Genomic DNA, 21,643 nt, shown 5'->3' with positions numbered 1-21,643 from the left:
ACAAAAACAAAAGAGACAAAATTCCCCATTTAATATTCGGAAAGAAAGAAAACTGCAACAAAATTAGTTTTATAATTAGCTGTCTTATTGGCTAAAAAAAAATTGTGTTCTCCAAAAATAACCAAATATAATGAAATAACAAACATTTAACAATAGGGGCTCTCTCTATATAGAAGTACACGTTAATCCTGAATAAAAAAATAAACCTCTAGATAAGGGTCAGATTCTCTGAACTCTCTCCCTGTGACATAAGGTTTTCCAGTGATATTCAGAACTACTCCCTTCTACTCATTTTCAGTATGTCTTAAGAAAATGAACTTGTGGATCTCTACGTCCTGTGAGTGCCGCTTCTGTCTGTTGCTTATTCTCTTCTCCCTGCAACGTCTTTTTATCTCTGCATGTCCAAACACTTCAACAAAATCTTATGCTTTTCCCAGGTAAAAAAATTTTATTACTTAAAATTGAAAGATTTCTTTATATGTATCTCTATGATGTGGTTCATCACAAAATTTAGACAATTATTTATGTGCTATCTACCATATTGGTATATGTTCTCTAGAAAACAATTACCACAGCACACATACACAAATATGTATTTTGGCAGTTCCCAGAATCAAATTCATGGGTCTCATACATGCATGTGTATGTGCATGGTAAGAGATCTACACCACTAAGCCACATCCCTGATCCTAGTATTTAAGATTGTTATGGGAAGTACTGATGTTTGTTTCATATAGTATCTTTTATAGTGATTACCAGTGCCATGGTAAACTTTCAGTAACTGTTGAAATAGTGAAAATAGGGGAAAAGTTTTCTATACCACTGGAGAGAGTCTGACATACTTTGGATTAGTAGTCCAATTGCTTAGGGAGTTGGGATGGTTTTAAGACACCATTATATACGGGTTTCTTGGTTATAGGACATATGTTATGAGTGGACTAGTTTTCCTTTAAATATGAAAAAGTACAAAGAGATTTATTTCTGTAGGAAGTGACTATGACAAGAGCAGGAACCAGACAGAGCAATTATGTAAGATCACTTCTTGAGAATATCTAAGTGAGATCAACAAAAAACTGCTGCTTAAAAAAAAAAAAAGATAAAATGGTCTGTTATACCAAGACACTATTTTGTTCCACAAGGTTTTAAAAAGGAAGGATGCCTACTTAAGTATTTTGATGATCTGTTTGGCATTATAGGTAGTTAGCTGATGCTTAGAATTTTTAAATGGTTATGTAAGCAAAGCTGACCTCTTCATTTCCACTAAAGAATATGTGAAGATTATGTAATGGGTGTTAAGGCTAATATTAGGTATGGCTAGATAGATCTTTTATGTTCTTAAGAGCTATCTGTTCCTTGTGAGCTTTTGGAGAAAAACATGCAAAGATCATTTTGTTGTATTTCCTCCATTCTAGATTCCCCCCTCCCTCCCCAGGAATATGGTGGTGGGGGTGGTAAGTGTGTGTGGGGGGGGAGGGGGGAGGGAGACTCACACCCAGTACTCAGGGCTTACTCCTGACTCTGAGCTTATAGATCACTCCTGGTGAACTTGAGTGATCATATATAGTGCTGGGCATTAAACCTGGGTCAGCCACATGCAAGGCAAGCACCTTACCTGCTGCACTATCTTCTCCAAACTTCAAGAAAATCTTTTTGGGGGGGAGTTTTGGCCTCACCTGTTGATGTTACTCCTGGCTCTGCCCTCAGGAATTATTCCTGGTGGTGCTCGGGGGACAATATGGGATGCTAGGGATTGAACCTGGTCAACCATGAGCAAGGCAAGTTTCTACCCACTACTTTCACTCTGGCCACCCATCCTAGTTTTTTAAGAGAAGAAGCTCCAAGTGCAACCAATGGTTTGTACTGAAATTTCACGTTTGAACTGAATATTGTCAAACATAAACACACATCCCCCCCTTCGCCACCCTCCCCTCCCCACATACACTATTTTGTGATTAGTATCAGGATTTTTTTTTTGAAAAAAATTTTAATTAAATAAATTGAAAACTTGGGTATGGTTAAAATGATCCAAAGAGGGAGAACCTCGACATTTTGTTAGACAAAAATCCAGTACTGAAGGACACAAAAGGAACAGCAGCAGAAAAAGGAATGACTGTAGTGAGAAAAATGATTTTTTTTTCTTTTTGGGTCACACTCGGCGAAGCTCAGGGATTACTCCTGGCTTTGCACTCAGGAATTACTCCTGGTGGTGCTCAGGGGACCATATGGGATGCTGGAAATCGAACCCGGGTCGGCCATGTGCAAGGAAAATGCCCTAACCGCTGTGCTATCGCTCCAGACCCCCCCCTTTTTTTTTTAGAAAAATGATTTTATACTCTGAGGATTAATGTTTTGTGATACTTATTTTTAGAATATGTTGAAAATTTAGACAGAAAAAAAATCTCTTGCATTTAATATTATTATTTTTAAAAAGTGAACTTATCCCTCTAACATGAATGTCCCTCCAAATGACATGAATAATTGTGTTGAAACCAGTTATAGTGATTGCATGCATATAGCTCTAAATAAGAATATTACTATAACTGAAATAACTAGGAATGATAAAATTCTTTGTACTCTGAAGCCCTTTAAATACTTATGCATATTGTATGAAAAGAATAATCAACCTCTTTGAAGCTTTGAGGATAACAGGAAAGAAAGAGAATGACTGAATGATTTTCTTCTTTCCCTAATAGAGTTTCTTCCTTGCAAGAGAGTAAGACATATATATTTTAGTCCTTTAAGGTAGATAATCAATATTTAAGCTTCAGGAATGCCACCATTTAAGATGAGAAAATATAGGAAGAAAATGTATATAATCTATAGTGATAACATTCAAGCTGATCTCTTAGAAGAATTGTTGTAGTTTTCAACAAGCAAAAGAACTCTGAGTAGATCATTTTTACAGTATTCTGAATGCTATTCCTGACATATACCATACCGAGGGCATTATCTTTATTCTGCATTACACTTTCCGGAAAAAGAAGTTGTGGGAGATTAAATAACGATTCCTGAAGTCTGAAATCTGTGAAAAGAAAACACAAGATGCTGTAAAGTGTTGGCTGATGGATACAAATGGCCTTCAATGATGCAGTGGCCAAAAGTTAGAACAATGCTCCCAAATAAGTTGATTAAACCTAGCATTCGTAAAGAAGTATACACTTTGGATTTTTATGAAGAGCTCTTCAATGGAAAATATAAGCACAATTAACTAAAATATATCACACAATCTCGTAACACCTAGATATCCCAAAATTTACAGCTCATTTCAGTTCTAACTTAAAGGCAAATAATGCTGAAAGAAACTGATCTCTTTTCATAATGTTACGAACACAGGGGAACAGAAGAAATGAAATAGCAAAAGCAGTAAAAAAAAAAAAACAAAAAAAACACTGAAAATGAGCCTAGACTGTTCAAAGGAAATGAATAGCAGCTACATAAGATGCTTCGACTTGATGACAAAGTGTTTCCATAGACAGCACTCTTCAAAGCAACCCTGTATGAATCATGAATTTGAAGTTCACATTCTTCTTATTCTCAAACAGCAAGGGAATCAAAGTTGGCGGTTTCAGAATAAAAGGTCACTGAGAAACACTGAGGCAATCAGTGTGAGCCGAAAGAGTGAGAGAAAGCCAGAATTCTCCTAATCACAGTAACTATATTTGAAAAAGACTTAAGATTTTATGATTTGCAAAATATAGCCAAGATAGGAATTATAATAGAGAAACAGTCTAAATCAGGAATACACAGAAGAGAATATTACTGAAGCAAGTTCAATAATTAGTAAGGCAAATCTTGGGGATTTGATCCTATTGCAGCAGCAGTCTAATTTTAATATTTTCATCTAAGTCTAGAGATGAATATATGTAATAATGAAGACTAAGTATTAGTTGAGTCTTTAGTCAACAATGAATTTACACTTGGGACCAAGAGAAACTTTATGTAAGGATGACAGAAAAAGTATTTGTTAAATTAGCAAGAACTAAGTTACAGTACAACTATATCAATACAAGTATCTCTATTGTCTAAAAGAATAGATTATCACTTTGAAATCACTGTTAAATAGTAAATGAACAAAAAAATTTTCCTTGAATAACCTATTTTCTCTGTCTTCTTTATCCTTATTTGGGTTATCCAGCTCTATTCTTGATCCCTGATTTTCCCTAATGTTTACTAGCATCACTTAATAAACTCATAAAAAATATATGTAAATCTTGTACAAGCAATAAAGTGAAAAATAATTTTCTAGGTAAGAATTTCCAAAAGAATCACAACTATAAAATTTTTACTACTGATGACTCTGATACCAGGGTATCAGAATAAAAGCTACTGGCTCAAATGGGAATATATAACTCAAGAATGTCTAGTATAGTCTACGTAGGCTGGAGATACTTCAACAAGGCTGGTGGGTCAACAAGGATGTGGAGCTGCTCGGATCCTATAGTGCTAGGAATACCTGGATCATCCCAGGATATTTGAGGTCTTCAAGGCCACATCCTGTGGTACTTGGGGATGCCTAGGCTTATACCAAGCAATATTTGGAGACCACATGTTGCCAGGAATTGAACCAGGATGGTTCGATTTCCTCTGGCCCCTGAAATCCCTTTTTCAGTAGGTTTTAAGGATGTCAGTAGATGCAGGTCATTTTAAAATTTAGAGCAGCAGACAGTAGAAAACAGAACAAAAATTAAACAAAAAACTTCAAGGTCTAAATATCTGAAATAAAACATTCAAAAGTTTTTAGAGAAATAAAGTAAAATTGTCCTCTTGCTAGAATTACAGAAGTCAAGCTATTTTGAGAATCTGTATTTCCTTAAGAAGTCAATGAAAAAGAGTATTTATAACTTAGTCTTATTTTCTCATTTATAAAACTAGATTCTTAGGTTCCAATTTAGGCCTTTGGAAGGGAATATATACCAGTTATAATAGTGTCTCACAACTATTTATGATCTTAAACATGATAAATCCATGGGAAAAATTAGTTGGATGTCCATTTTAATGCTAAGTCTAGCATAATGATACATTTATTCACTAACTTCTTGAGTATCTAACTAGGCATCTTGGATAGTAGTAAGAGAAAGCATACAGTGGATCCCATACTATATAACTCTAAGGTTTTAGAATTAGGTCAGATGAATGGGATTGTGAGATTAGGTGCAGTATGACTTTGTTATAGAAGCTTTGTTGTTGCTAGGTCTTATACATGCGAGATGAGACCTCTACCACTAAGTTACATTGTCTGACATAGCAGTTTTGAAAAAGCATCAATATGGGGGTGTAGGATATTATTTGGGGTCAGCCCCCCCAAATTTGAAATACTAGATAAGCATAGGTTTAAAGCAATTACATGTTTATATATATGTGTGTGTGTGTATATATATGTGTGTGTGTGTATATATATGTATGTGTGTGTGTGTATATATATATTAAGGCTGAGAAGCCTGTTATTAAAAGGTAAAGGTAAAGGCCCTCCCGTTGATCGTCGATTTGCTCGAGCGGGCCCAGTAACGTCTCCATTGGAGACTTTGTTGTTACTGTGTCTGGCATATCGAATACTCTCGGTAGCTTGCCGGGCTCTCCGAGAGGGGCAGAGGAATTGAACTCGGGTCGGCCATGTTGGCCGCTTGTAAGGCGAATGCCCTACCGCTGTGCTATCGCCTGTTATTAAAAAAAAACTATAAAAATGAGGGGGTGTTTACTCCATAGAAATTTGTTGTATGCCTGTTTGTTATTTAAGAACCCAAAACCAGGGCTGGAGAGACACTGCAGCAAGGAAGGTGTTTGTCTCACACACAGTCTGTCCAGAGTTGATCTTTGGCGTCCCATGGGGACCCTGAGAATGCCAGGGGTGATTCCAGAGTACAGACCCAGGAGCAAACCCTGAGCATTCAGGATGTGGCCGAAAAATATCCCAAAACAAAACAAGACTGATGATTAATCTTTTATGGTTTTGTTTTGGGGCTACACCCGGCCATGCTCAGGGCTTATTCCTGGCTCTGCACTCAGGAATTACTCCTGGTGGTGTTCGAGGGACTATATAGGATGCTGGGAATTGCACTTGGATCAATGGCATGCAAGGCAAGCGCCCTACCCACTATACTATCATTGTGGCCCCCTGATGACTAATCTTACTGATAAATTTACCAGGGAAGACAGTAAAGCTCCATTTACCTGGGTAGTATTCTAAAAATGCAAGCAAAGTAATAAAAGTTTTTTTTTTTGAAAATTATGACTTAGATTTCGAAGTTAATTAACCACTACTGTTAATATCTTAATCCTCTGTGTCCTTCTCAATTTTAAAGTTTCTATAAATTTAAGAAACAAACTAAGAACTAACATGCAGAATCAAGAAAGCCAGAACTGCTGTGTGGAAGAGTCTGTGTTGCCACAGTTGTAGTGGGAGGTGAACAAACTGGCTTCTTCTCCTCGTCTGTTGAGTCTTTTGCCGTCTCAGATGGCTGGGCTATACTTGTGCGTCCAAATCTTGAAAACAGCATTCCTCCAAGTCCTTTCCCAATGCTAGCAGCCCCTGTGTTTTCACAAAACAAGGCAGTTATTTTGTTGAATGACACCACATGCAACCCATAATTGCAGGCAACTGGCAGAGAGACCAAGTCAAGTCATGTTTTTCCAGGGTGGGAACATAAGCAAATTATAGTTTATACTGTAGGTTTCTAAATAAAAATGTTATTCAGCAGAATGAAAGCCATACAAAATTCTATTAATCTTACCAAGGAGTAAAGTTTCGGTAATATTCAAGTGATCACTCAAGGTTAAAAACTTCAATAACTATGCATGTGCCGACATGGGTGTGTGGTTACTTCTGATATGCTTATTAGTGAAGTTAAGTGAATATGGTGTAAAAGGTTATCAAACAATCCATGAGTAAGACTAACTGAAATATGAAACAGTTCAGTAGATAAGGTCCATTTATAGTGCCACCTTGTGGCATTTTTGTGTTAAGTCAACTTGTAACCAAAAACAGACAAATTCAAGAACTACAAAATGATAAGCTTCAGTGGGACACCAAACATTGTGGCTGCTAGTGGAAATCAGAGGTAAATATCCTTCTTTCTCAAAGGAAGGACAGGAAGGATTTAATTGATACTTCGAGAATAGAGATCAGAGAAGTGCCTGGTGAGGGCACTTTCAGAATGTTTCATTTCACAGATGAAGGAGATTATTAAAAACTATGACTGGGGCCCGAGTGATAGTACAGTGGGTAGGGTGCTTGCCTTGCTGGGGCTGACCCAGTTGGATCCCCAGTACTCCATATGGTCCCCTGAGCCTGCCAGGAGTGATCTCCAAATGCAGTTGGAGTCTGCACTCAATCCTGAGTAATGCTGGATGTGACCCCCAAACAAAAACATGATTTGCCAGCCCTTTCACAGAAAATTAGTAGGGCTATGACTGAAATGAGGGACTTATGGCTGTAGAGAGAGTACAGTGGGTATGGGACTTCTCTTGCACCTGGCCAACATGGGCTTGATCCCCAGCATTGCATAAAGTCCCCTGGGCAATGCCAGAAGTGATTCCTGAGTGCAGAGGCAGGAGTAACCACTGAGCATCACCAGGTGCGGTGCAAGAAACAAAATAAAAATAAGAGACTTGATCCTCAGACCTTTCTTGTCTATCTTATTTTCTGAAACTATAGAATCTGATCTAAACAGAGAATCTGATAGCTTTTGACCCTCTAAACATGAACAGGATAGTTAATTCTAATCTGGAGAGTAATTTGGTATTTCATAACAGATTATTTCCAGGTAAAATAAATATAATGCCTTTATTAAAAGTGCTTATATTGGGGCTGGAGAGATAATAAAGGGGTTAAGAAGCCTTGCCTGCATGTGGCTGACCCCAGTTCTGTCCTGGTACCACACATGGTCTCCTGAGCAATGCCAAGAGTGATCCCCAAACACAAGAGCCAGAAAAGACTCCTCAACACTGCCAGGTATGGGCACTCCCCACCCTCCAAGAAGTTTATATTTATTGATAAGTAGCACATAAGAGACAAATTACCTAGTATGCTTGCTTTGCCTATATTTGTTATAGATTCCCCATAGTGTCGGCGGGATAAGACTGGTGAGGTCACGGGGCTTGGTACTGTTGAAACGCCTTCATTCTCTGAAATTGAGGTAGTTTCTTTAGCTGGATGGAGAAAGCTTGGCTTCATATTTTCATAAGGTAGAGGATTTGAAGTATTATACCAGTGGATTTGGACAGGTGAGATGTTGCTGTAGTGTTTCAGTATTAACGGTTCTAATCTATAAGCCTTGATTAAAAAAAAAGTTCAAAGAAATATAACATTATTATACAGTACTTGGAATTTAGTAAACTTCATTTATTTGTATTCTTCTGCATTCTCATTAGATATAAAAGAGGTGATTTAAAAAAAAAATCCTGAGGCTGGAGCATAATACTGCAGGTTGCTGTCTAGCACGCAACCGACCCAGGTTCAATCCTAAGCACCCAAATGGCCAGTGGAGTCCTGCCAGGAGTGATCCCTGAGCACAGAAGTAGGAGTTAGTCTGAGCACCACAAGGTCAGGCCCAAAACCAATTTCTAAACATGCATTCCCTATTTGGTGATTATTAATATTATGTAGTTGGTTTAATTACATATGCTTAAAAGTGATAAAAATTATGGCTTTAAATCTAGGTTTATAGTTATCATTAATTGGTTTTCTGGAAAAATAAGACTGAATTTTTTTCCTGTTCTGTTGTTCTAATAACAACGAACATTATGCCACCTTCACAATACATTTGAAAACAGTAAACAGCAAAGAATATTTGCTGGAACACTGCAAATAAGATTAATTTTGGTATTTTAGGCGTCTTTGCCAAACTCTATTTTGTATAGTAATGCAGTAACATCACAGATTCCAACATGACCACTAATCATGTGAAATAGGAATGGACCTGGTGGCAGCTTCCCAAGTTCAGATTCTGGCCTCTATCACATATTAACTGTGTGGTTCTACTAATCAAGTTACAAGGTCTCAAAGTCACATGTTTCTGAGTTGTAGAAAGGAGATTAAGATTTCTTATCTCACAAGCATGCTGGGAAAAGATAACACTTAAAAAAAATATCCTAGGCAGTGTCTCACACAAACTGTGGGGAAAAAAATGGGGCCGGAGCGATGGTACAGTGGGTAGGGCGTTTGTCTTGCACATGGCTGACCTGGGTTCAATCCCCAACATCCCATATGGTCCACCAAGGAGTAATTCCTGAGTGCAGAGGAGGAACCCCTGAGCAGTAACTCAGAAAGCCAAAAAAAAAAAAAAGTGCCAGGGAGACAGCTCAAGTGACAGGCACATGTACAGCCATGAGTCCAACCTCTCCAACACGTGCTCCTGGGAGCACTGCTAGGGCCTAAGCAGCACAGATCAGATCATCAGGCCTGTTCCCACAAAACTGCCTCAACAGGAGCAGTCCTCACCTTGCTACATCCCCACTACATTGTGGCCCCCTCCCCCCAAAAAACAAAAAACAGGGAAATATAAACGAATAATAGCAATCACTTATAATTATCTTATGAATTTGGAACTCTCCTAAACCTCCTTTATAACAAAGTGTCAAATTACACAAAGTATAGGACACACTCAGAGAGCTTAGAGTGCAGCTGTACACTTAAATAGTTTCAAGTTACCAGAGAATGAGTAACATTGCATACTAATGAAATATTTAAAATCTAGTTGGGTTTCACAGATCTTTTAGCGATTCCTGACATCTCTAATGAGGTAATGAAATATCAGTATCTGCCTTAGATAATCCTAAATTGGTCAAGACTATCTAGCATGTATTCAACTTGTAACCCAATTCAACAAAATTCCAGTTCAGTGAGATTTCTTAAACTTAATTGTTCATTCTTTAACAGACTTTCTAAGATTCCAGTGTGCAGTCAATGATTTATTGCCTTGGCTAATGCCAAGGATTTCTGAAAAAGATTTTTCACACTTAAATAAAGCTGCTTTTCAGAGAAAAAAATGCTATTATTTAAAATGATTTAAGTTTGGTTATACATAGCCTTATCTCCAAAAGAATTAAGAAAGCATTTCTACCTCACCTAAAATTTTACTTGGATTAAAGTATTTTCTTTGATGCTTACATAAGTGAAATTGTTTATGATACAAGCATCATAGAAAATGCAAATTGAAGGGGTATGGTTCCGCCAGCAGGTCAATCTGTACCTCTGAGGCAAGTGCATTAGCAACCTGATGGTGCCTTCAGACTTCCAGATACCCCAAAATTGCTGCTGTGCCTTTGGCAAGATCCCAAAGACTTGGGGAAAAGTTTATCAAGAACGTAAATGGCCAAAAGTTAGGTATGTGGGAGACACACCCACAAACCACCTCTGGCTCAGCTATATAATTGGAGGCATGGCCTCTCTGGTCTCTGATCGAACTGCTTAATGGCCATGATCCCAGAGACTCAGAAACAAATCTCGAAACCCAATGGCTTTTGGCAGAAGTGCGTTCGGTCCCTGCAATAGGTTACCAGCGTTGGGCAACCCAGGTAGGAATAGGTTTCATGCCATGGCCTGTTCCCCCTGGCGGCCCAGTGGCCGTCATCCTCCAGAGGCCACTGGACAGTCAGGTTTGGGCCTGCAGTGACAAGACATGCGGGGCCTCACAGGATGGGGGTGGAGCCGGCCCTTTCCTCCCCACCCCAACAAAACCCCAAGTAGGCACTCACAAATAGCCTCTTTGGCTCCTGATCAAGCTACTTAACGACCATGATCCCAGAGACTCAGAAACAAATCTTGAAACCCAGCGGCTTTTATCAGAAATGCGTCTGGACTGCACAGTAGGTTACTGTAGCTGGGCCACACCCCAGGGGGGAAATGATGCTGCCCTCCACCTGTTCCCCCTTGGCGGCTCAGTGGCTGTCATCCGCCAGAGGCCACTGGACAGTCAAGTTTGGGCCCGCAGTTACGACACACGCGGGGTCTCACGGGATGGGGTTGGAGCCGGCCCTTTCCTCCCCACCCCCACGAGACCCCGAGTCGCTGCCCACGTATGGCCTCTCTGGCTCCGGATCAAGCTGCTTAAGGGCCATGACCCCAGAGGCTCAGAAACAAATCTCAGAACCCAGCGGCTTTTGGCAGAAATGCATCCGGTCCCTGTGAAAGGTTACTGTCGCTGGGCCACCCCAGAGGGGAAAGGGTACTGGCCCTCTGCCTGCTCTCCATTGGCGGCTTGGTGGCTGCCATCTTCCAGAGGCCATTGGACAGTCAGGTTTGGGCCCGCAGTAACGAGACACGTGGGGCCTCACGGGATGGGGGTGGAGCCAGCCCTTTCCTCCCTGTCCCAACAAGACCCCGAGTCACTGCCCACGAACGGCCTCTCTAGCTCCTGATCAAGCCACTTAATGGCCATCATCCCATAGACTCAGAAACAAATCTTGGAACCCAGCAGCTTTTGGCAAAAATGCGTCCGGTCCCTGCAGTAGATTACTGGTGATGGGCCACCCCAGGTTTCGTGCCTTGGCTTGTTTCCCCTGGTGGCCCGGTGGCCATCATCTTTCAGAGGCCATTGGACAGTCAGGTTTGGGTCCACAGTGATGAGACACGTGGGCCTCACAGGATGGGGGTGGAGCCGGCCCTTTCCTCCCTGTCCCAACGAGACCCCGAGTCACCATCCATGAATGACCTCTCTGGCTCCTGATCAAGCTGCTTAATGGCATGATCCCAGAGACTCAGAAACAAATTTCAGAACCCAACAGATTTTAGCAAGAACTCCCTCCAGTTTTGTTAAAATTTTGGAATTTCAAAATCATGTGGCCACTACTGCAGCCATGAGACATGAGACCAGCAACAGAAAACAAATTGTCTATTGTTGCCTTTTCAGCAGATCTGAGTGTTGGGGTAAAATTCCAAATATTCCAAAATTCCAAATGGTGGGTGTGTGTCAAAATAGTGAATGTAATCAAAGTAGAGAGAGAGAGTAATCTGGAAATCATCTGCCCCACAGGTAGGGGGAGGGTGTGGGATGGGGGGTATAGTGGGGTTTTTGGTGGTGGAGAACGGGCACTGGTGAAGGTATGGGTGTTTCATTGTATTACTGAGACTTAAACCCAAAAGCTTTTTAACTGCTCTCATGGTGATTCAATAAATAAAATTATAAAAAATGAAAAAAAAAAGGTGGAGTTCATGCCCAATTCAATCAGCCTAATCAGTGGCTGAATAGCAGTACTCCAACATAAAAAAATTTTTTAAAAAATTGAAAAAAATTAAAATTTTGTATTTAAAAAAAGAAAGAAAATGCAAATTAAAAAAATCTACTAGGCTATGGCCTTCACTTTTTCATGTTTCATATAAAATATTTAAATATTTTCATCTAAGAGGATCTACCAAACTTATGTCAACAGTTTGCTTTAGAGAAAAAAAATGTACAAAAGTGGGATTTAAAAATTCAGTTACTAAGTTACTGATTTTAAAACTCCAGACTCTTGTTGTCCCTTGTACTAACTGTCCAGGCATAATATTTTTGCAGTAGGCTCTTAGACTATAAGCACAACAAAACATATCATCTTTCAAGTGTTTTATTTCCTGATCCCTCAATAAACATTTAAATTAAGTTAAATTAACAGTTAAAACAAAAATATTATTAAAAATTATAATCCTATGTAAATATAATAATAAAAATGAACTCTTTTTCCATTAATTTAGATTATCTGAATCAGGACCAGAGGGACAGTACTTATGTTGCATGCAAACAACATGGGTTCAATCCTGGGAACCCCCCATTGTCCACTGAGCCTATGAGGAGTGATCTTTAAACACTAGCAGGTGTGTCCCCAAGCAAACAAACAAAAACCCAAAACAGATTATCTGAATTATCCTTCAAGACTTCTCACAAACTCCTAGGAACAGCTTTTTGTTAAGGAAAAATGTTCATATTTGTAACTCACCACTGGATCTGTAGGATGAAAAATATTTAGTAACCGGTTACAAATCTCTCTGGGCAAAATATGATCTTGACTTCCAGAGTGTCCTGGGCGGATGCCTCGCAATGCCAAAAACACTGCTAGAGGGGATCCCATGCAGAAGAAATTCTCAACCTAAAACGACCAATTCATCCTAAATCAAAAATGATAAAATGTTTTTCTTTTTTGTTTTACTTGAATTTTAGTTATAGGATTATCCAACACACTGATACATTTCATGGTTTTCTTGTACAAGGTCACCATATCTTCACCATCACCTAAGGGTCCGAGACCTTCCTCCTCTACCACAATCCTAATGTCACCTTTAGCCCACCTCTTTCTCTTTCTTTACCCCTTCACTGCTTGGAAATTTGTTTTGGGTTCAATGCCTCAGCCTTGTTCATCATTCAATAATTTCCACTCCCAGGTTTTTTGTTTCTCTATATACCATACACAATCATCTGGTATTTGTCGTTTTTACTCTTATTTACTTCACTTAACATAATGCTCTTCAGTTCTATCCAAGCTGCAGAAAATTGCAAGAATTCATCTTTTCTTACAGCTGTGTAATACTCCACTGTGAATAAGACAGCAACTTTATTCACTCATCTTTCACTGGGCATTGGGTTGTTTCCACATTCTGCTTCCCGTATAAAAATGCTGCCTTGGAAACAAAGGTGTGCATATGTGTTTTTGAGTTAATGTTTTTTATGTTCTTGGGATAGCTGCCAAGAAGTGGAATTATTGGGTAATATGAATGCTCTATTCTTGCTTTTGTTTAAAAACTCACCACATTGTTTTCTATAGTATTGAATGAACAAATGTTCCTTTCCACCATATCTCCTCGTCCTTGTCATCAATTTGTTTCTTTTTGACAAGTCATCCTCACATGTGTGAGATGGTATCTCATTATCATTTTTATTTGTACTTTCCTGACAGGAAGTGACAGTGAACACTTTCTTATATGCCTATTAGTCCTAACTATATCTTCAATAAAGTGTTTTTCAACAGAATTTGGGTACAACATAGTAATATAACAAAATAAAAATAAGGCAATTATTTCCACGCACATTTTCCTTTTTATGAACTTTATCTAGATGGTATCTGCATCATTTGTTAACTATATACTGATCATTATTCTAAAGTCTTTTCAGGGGAAATTTGGTTATCTTTACATCTAATAGAAAATGGAAAAGGATATGGGAATAGTTAGAGTAAGGAAGGTCTCTTCAATGCGTAAGCATTTCTATACTCTAATCAAAGAATTTTTAAGCTACTATTCTGTGTGAAGTACTGTATCAGGTGCTGTTAAGGATTATAAGGACCAGTAACTCAGAGTCTGTGAGAAGGCAGAATAAAATAAGATCTAAGAAAATAATACAAAGAGAGTACCATAAGAGGGGAGAGAAATGAATAATTATAAATCTAAGGGCTTACAAAGAAGGAAATGCTTCATGGTCATGCAAGATGCAACATGACAGTTAAGTGGGGGCATGAGGCTGGAAAGAAGGACGTTCAGGACTTGTTTCCAGAAAAGTGTTCTAGAGTCAAGTGGATCAGAGCAGAGGCAGGTAAGAAGTTGGATAGGGTTGAAAAACCGGGGAAATTCAGCTTCAAGTAAGAATGTAGAGAATCTTAACTTTTTAACACATCTGGACATCATTACTTGTGTATTTATTGTGGGGGTCACACTAGTCATGCTTGGGGCTGAGGCAGTACAAGAAGTGCACAGGACAGGGTGACTGCAATGCTGGGGATCAAATCCAGGACCTCAAACATGAAAAGGATGTAGTCTACCACTTGAGACACATCGCTGAGTCTTTTTTTTTTTTAAATAGGTAGTAAAGGAGAATAGAAAAAGCAGGTGAAAGAAAAGGGAGCCTGAAAGGAAAGAGAAATAAGATGATGCAGTGTCATGAAAGTCAAGGGAGGACATGACTCAAAAAAGCCATGGTGGTCATCATTTGATTAGATATAAAACATAGTACCCTTCCTCCTAAATTTGTATTGATGAGTGAGACACCCCAAACTCATCCTCTAACCCTCACATCACCAACATCTAACAGTCATTCCAAAAGACTCCAATTCTAATACTTCATCTAATCACCTTTTATTTACTTTTTAAAAGTTGGTAATAGTCTGCCAAACACCAATATTTCCTTTTTTGGGAGTCACATCCGGCAGTCCTCAGGAGTGAGTCCTGGCTCTGCACTCAGGAATTGCTCCTGATAGCGGTTGGGAGACCACATGGGATGTCAGGGATCAAACCTGGGCCAGTCATGTGCAAGGCAAGCACCCTACCCACTGTACTATTGCTCTGACCCTAATTTTAAACTCCTTAAATCCTTTCTCACAGCACATTTGGAGTAAAATTTTTTTCTCAAAATAAAAGTACATGAGTACCTTTTTATTAAAGAAGGTTTGAGCAAATTTTCATTGTTTGTTTTTAAAGGACTAGCTATATATTTGAAGGCTGAAGAAAATCTTAAAAAATTAAAAAAAAATTTTAAAATATTTAAAATTAACAGGACTACATGAAAACACCAATTTTTTCAAAGAGGAAGGCTTTTTTTATAAAATGGGAAAAGAACGTAAAGTTTTTCTCCAGTTAAAACCATGACATGAAAGAAGACTTTTCCCTACTGATCAACCATACACATGAAATACTGATAAAATATAATAGTGGTAGTAGAGATGGATTTAAAATTAATGGGGATACCCTTACCTGCTTCAAACTAACAATGGGCATCCCATACCTTTTGCTTTTGCTATATTTTTCTCATAAATGGAACTACAAGCTTTCCATTCTTGATACTTGCACATTTCTTTCTCTTACCATCCACAACTAGATGGTCACAGTCACTCGGTTTGTTAATTTCAAGTACCAAATATTTCCCAGATTTTTCTTTTCCCACTATTTGAGAATATTTGGTATTTTGTGCAAGTACTATGAATTTATAGCAATCCATACCTTTGTATACACAAAGGTAAAATTGTTTTCGTTAAATAGAAACATTATTCCTCTTTCTTCTCCTGGCAATATTTTGTTAGCAGAGATCAAGTACAAATGCCATTCTTTTGTAAGTTTTTCCAAGCAAGAAAAAAATCTCTCTCTTATCACTGTATCACTGTCTTCTGTTGTTCACTGATTGCCTCAAGCTGGCCCCAGTAACATCTCCTTTGTCCTATACTGAGATTTTAAAAAGTGCCACATTCAAGGTTCTTTCAGGGTCAGGAGAATGAGACCCATCATTGTTACTGGTTTTTGGCATATTGAATACACCACGGGGAGTTTGCCAGACTATGCCATGTGGGCAGGATACTCTTGGTAGCCTGCCAGGTTCTCCATAATAAGAACTAGATAGTAAGATGTCCAGGAGCTGGGTTTTATAGTCTCTGGGTCTTTGCCCTTGATGGGATTACACAGTGTCAGGGGCAGTTGGCAGGTGTAACGCCTACATTCTGGAAGATTGGGGATCTGGGTGGAGGAAGCCCCAGTCCAAATCCGAGCAGGCTTGGAGATCTATGCCCTGGGTCCTGCACACCTGGGTTCCTCTGCTGGTTCCTTCATGCATGAGGCTCATCTAAACATGTGGAGAGTGGTCTTAAGCATGGCTGTGGCTGGAACCAGTGGTCTTCAGCTGCCAGGGCTCTGCTTGGGGTGGGGAGGGAAACTCAACCCACCCTCCTCCAATGGGCCCCAGTGAGAACAGCAAGGCGCAGAAGCAGGAGACTCTGCACTGTTCTCTTATAATAAACCATATTTTATATGTTGCTGATGTAACACCATAACACTATATTAAATTATCTTGAAGATTGGGAGAACCATCTTATTTATATTTTGCAGAATGAGCATAATTTTAAATAAGTATTTTACTATTTATCGATGTTAGATTTAAATTGAATTTTTATTAGCATGCTTAAAATGATACTTGAAAAATGTATATACAGAGACAAATATCAGTAGTTAACAGAAAACCTATTTTTCTTACCTTAAATTTTAAGGCAGGGGTTTGCATTATAGATGATGAGGCCTTCAATCCATGTAGTCGTTCCTCTATTTCCCTTAGCCTAGGAAGCAGTATAAAATTATGTTTGAGTTCACACTTGTAATTATACTAAGGTATAAAGAAAATGATAACCCCTTTATCCAATCCCTCACACTAACCACTATATTATTTCATAAGTATACCTGTGGTACTGTAGAATGTCTATCAAAGTTTATTACATGATGAGTGAAATTAGAGTACCAACTGGTAACTGGGGATCCTTCAGTAAAATGTGAGGCATACCACGTAGAAATAATAATGACTTTATACCAATGTCAATACCACATATACTTCTGTATTTATATACATCAATCACAGTCAATCACAATCATCCTGTTATTCGTCGATTGCCTCGAGCAGGCCCCAGTAACGTCTCCTTTGTCTTAGCCCTGAGATTTTTTTAAAAAAATGCCATATTCAAGGCTCTTTCAGAGTTAGGAGAATGAGACCCTTCATTGTTACTGGTATTTGGCATATTGGGTACGCCACGGGGAGTTTGCCAGACTCTGCCGTGTGGGCAGGTTACATTCGGTAGCCTGCCAGTTTGTCCAAAGTAGGAATGAGATGATAAGATGTCACGCGGCCGCAAATGCGGCAGCACGCTTCCGGGAGCTGAGTGTGATAATCTCTGGATCCTGGCCATTGTTGGGGTTACACGGCAGTTGGTTGGTGTAACTGTCTAGCTACTGGCAGGTCCAGTCCCAAACCGTGCTATGTATTTATATACATAGCAATGAATAATAGCTACCTTTTTTATTTCACTTTTTCCTCACCAACCATTAAGATGTAATTGCCCATATAACGATGAACCATAGTTTAACCAACCAGTTTCTGATGAAAATTTGAATTATTTCTGTATTTTGATGTGAAAGGATTTCGTACTGACTTACATTTAAATTTAACTAAGAGTGATTAAATACTTTGAAAACTGGATTTTATATGTATACATTGCCCTGCAGCTTGCTAAACATGGCATTTCTTTTTGACACACATAAAACTTATATATCTGTGTATGACATTATATTAAATCCTTAAGACAACTTTTGTTTAACTAAAACAAATCCAAAGCCTCCCAAAGATTTTAGTCAATTCCATTTGTTCTTTTTTATATAATGCTATCAAATTAAACTGATAAGAACAGATACTACACTCAGCCAACCCAGGTTTGATTCCTCTGTCCCTCTTGAAGAGCCTGGCAAGCTACTGAGAGTATCTCGCATGCACGGCAGAGCCAGTGACGTATTGGACATGCTAAACACAGTAACAAGTCTCACAATGGAGACATTACTGGGCCCGCTAGAGCAAATCGATGAACAATGGGAGGACAGTGCTACAGTGCTATCAAATAAGAAAGATGCTTTACTGTTCTATTAAAACCAATCAGTTAACCATTAAAAGGATAAAAAGGTATTATAAACTATAACTACAAATTTGGATCGGAATGTAATAAAGTATTAAAATACAGTATTTAGGAAGGTCAGCGTGATCACACAGTTAGAAAACCTGTGAAAAATTTAATTTCCATAAAAAAAACTGAAATTATTTGAAAAATAAGAAAGGAAAGAACCAATTCTAAAGCTTAGAAGAAGTTTTCAGCAAGAATTCTACATGGTGATTCAGCTTATAATAAGTCTGAGATTTCACTTCCAGTAAATTACAAAGGTGGAGAGTGCGATGGGGGAGGGAAAGAGCAGAGAGGGAGGAAGAAAGGGAGGGGTAGGGTGATGGGGATAGGGAGGAGGAGGGAGCAGTGGGGAGGGCACTTGCTTTGGCATACACATGACCTGGGGTTGATCCCTCACACCCTGACTTCCACCCAGGACCAAGCTTTGAGAACTGCTAGGTGTGGCCCAACAAACAGACAACAAAACCCAGCAAAATCCACTGAATTGTGAAGACAAAAGGAAAAAGAGGAAGACTATAAAACTATTTGATGCAAAAGGAAAATGTATTCATTAACATGAGAATAAACAAGCAGTCTTATTTTTCTTGGGGTGGGGGGCATGCTTGTTAGGATGGAACTCAGGCAAGGCACTCACCCCACCTGCTGTACTATGGCTCTGACCCCTAAACTAGTAGCCTTTTTAATAGGCTTGTTATCCAGCAATCTTTATACTCTGAGTAATACTTTTTTTCTTTATCATAAAAATCTTAAAACCATAAAATTTCAGAGATAAGGCTTGGTAGTGTAGAGTGAATGCCTCATATGTGGGATTCTATGTTCAATTCCTAGTACCACAGGAACATGAAAAGAAACAAGAAAAAGTTTCGTTTTTGTTTTTTCGGTCACACCTGGAGATGCTTAGGGCTTAGTCCTGGCTCTGTGCTCAGGGAACAATATGGGATGCTGAGGACCTAGCCTAGTTCAGCTGCATGCAAAGCAAGTGCCGTAACCTCCAAAGGAAAGAAAGGGTTTTTTTTTCCATGAAGACATTTTAAATTCTTGTAAGAACTTGGGAATTTTACCGTCTTTTAGTTATATACAGTTCATCAAGAAGATGACGTTCTTCATAGCTCATCCATCTTTCATCAGGCAACTCTTCCTCCTTCTGCAGCAACTGTTCATAGAGTCGAACTGGATTCCAGCCAGTCATTATGTCATAAGTAATTACACATCCCAAGGAATGTGACACTATTGACACTTTACCCCCTTTTTCTTCAAAGTCTGGATTCCGAGAACAGAAAAGGGAATATAATCGATTCAGCTCTTGCTGAAGGCCTTTAACTAGCTGTTTGAAATTAAAAACAAAAAAACAAAAAATATTAATCACTGCTATAAACTTTTTTCTGAACTCAAATACATTGAGAAAGATATTCATTACTGAATAAATATATCCAATTTATTAAAATTAATGTTTCAAAATTATGAAGATATAACAGGATTAAAATTCATATTTTTAAAGAATAAAGGGGATTTTTTGTGCCCTGTAGTTTCTAAGTCATAATAAACCTTAGAAAAATAATTTCTGAGCTTATGAACTCATTATAAATAAAATATTATGCATTTAGAAAAGAATAATGTAACAAAGGAGCACATGATGTCCAAAAAAAAAAAATTCATCTGATATCCCAAAATCCCTACTGCACTGATGATACAAGCATACAATAAAATATCAATATACAAGATATTTTATATATCTAGAAATCAGGGCTTTAAATTTATTTTTATTATTTGAGTATTATTTTTGCAGTGACAGGGACTGACCCAGGGCGTCACACATGCAAGGCACATTTTTTTATCACCTAAGCCACATTCCTAGTCCCTAAAACTAATTTCTTGGAATTCCAAAAAGACAGAAGAATAACATTCTTTTCTTACTAAAGCCCATGTTGAGCCCTGCTCTGAATTTTAAAGTAGTCCTCTTCTTATCTTTGCTACTCCTATTTGATTATAGTTTATACTCAATTTCTCATTTCAGTACTTAATATATCAGTTGCTGCTTTAACGTACAAATATTAGTTATGTATTGTTTCTACGTAAAATTTTGTTATTTTTTTCTTAAGTGCCTGTATCTGATTTTACTGAATAATCTCTACCTGTTGTAATAAGTACATAATTAATGTAATGTAATAATCTCTACCTGTTGTAATGAGTACCACTCAAGCTTGACTGGATTAGTGTGACATAAATAAAGACAGGGTTTTTTCTATGTTGGTATCTGAGAGCTATACAATGCTGTTACATAATATAGCTGGTTAAAACTAACAAAACCATGTGTTGAGTCTGATGAATATTTCAGTCAATGACGAAAGAGAACAAGAGGAGATGGTAATTTAAGAAGTATGCTGTATGATTTGAAATGACATGGCTCCTTGCAATGAGAGCTATAATGAAATATTGGAATTTAGTTTTGCTAAGAATATCAAAAAAATCTTAGCCTCTATAGATATAAAAAACAGTATTGAGGTTTCTCGAGTGAAAACATCTTCCATATGACACCTGGGATTCCACTTCTTGGCATCTACTCTCACCCCCATGCCAGTCACAAAGTATTTATTTAAAGAGATATATGCTGATTGCAATCCTAATTACTGTAGCTTGGATATGGAGACAACGCAAGTATCGAATAACAGATGAATGGATCAAGAAGCTGTGGTAGGAGTACTCTACAGCTATAAAAAAAAAAGGTGGTATCTTGGACTTCACTGTAGTTTGGATGGAACTGGAAGATATCAGAGGGGGAAGTACAAATAACGGATGCTCTTATTTATGTACGGTACACAGAGAAACAGAACATGGGAATATACAGTAGTGAATGACAGCAAACCCTTGGCCTTGGATGGCAAAAGCAAGATTACCAGACAGCTGGGGAAAGGGGAGGAAGGAGAGGGAGGCGAGAATATAAGGACAGTAGTGGAGGGTCTTGGAACACTTTTATGGTGGTGAAGGTGGAGAATCTTTGTACATTAAAAGCACAACAGGGGGCTGGAGTGATAGTACAGCGGGTAGGGCATTTGCCTTGCAAGCGGGCCAACCTGGGTTCAATTCCTGGTATCCCATATAGCCCCCCGAGAACTGCTAGGAATAATTCCTGAGTGCAGAGCCAGGAGTAACCCCTGAGCACTGCTGTATGACCCCCCCCCAAATAAGCCAAAAAAAAAAAACACACCACTTTCGTAATCATGCTACCTAAACTAATAAAAATTAAAAACTGAGGGAAAAATTAAGT

General features: G+C 38.5%; 1 protein-coding gene across 7 annotated transcripts in view; it reads right to left on the bottom strand.

Moving 5' to 3' along the window:
- The window catches only part of DDHD1 (DDHD domain containing 1), an 81,478-nt gene that overhangs the window by 7,457 nt on the left and 52,378 nt on the right, over nucleotides 1-21,643 (bottom strand). For 4 of the 7 annotated variants that reach the window (XM_056133425.1, XM_056133429.1, XM_056133426.1 and 1 more), the window contains 6 exons: nucleotides 19,440-19,702; nucleotides 16,917-16,995; nucleotides 12,910-13,059; nucleotides 8,017-8,269; nucleotides 6,335-6,526; nucleotides 2,939-3,022 (listed from right to left, as the gene is read on the bottom strand). In XM_056133425.1, coding sequence (XP_055989400.1) covers nucleotides 2,939-3,022; nucleotides 6,335-6,526; nucleotides 8,017-8,269; nucleotides 12,910-13,059; nucleotides 16,917-16,995; nucleotides 19,440-19,702 — 1,021 coding nt within the window. The remainder of the gene's footprint in view (nucleotides 1-2,938; nucleotides 3,023-6,334; nucleotides 6,527-8,016; nucleotides 8,270-12,909; nucleotides 13,060-16,916; nucleotides 16,996-19,439; nucleotides 19,703-21,643) is intronic. The other 3 variants (XM_056133428.1, XM_056133431.1, XM_056133432.1) reach the window with 1 other exon arrangement.

The sequence above is a fragment of the Sorex fumeus genome, unplaced genomic scaffold (assembly GCF_029834395.1).
Source record: "Sorex fumeus unplaced genomic scaffold, SorFum_2.1 ptg000098l, whole genome shotgun sequence".
NCBI lineage: Eukaryota > Metazoa > Chordata > Mammalia > Eulipotyphla > Soricidae > Sorex > Sorex fumeus.
This window is presented reverse-complemented; position numbering and strand designations above follow the sequence as displayed.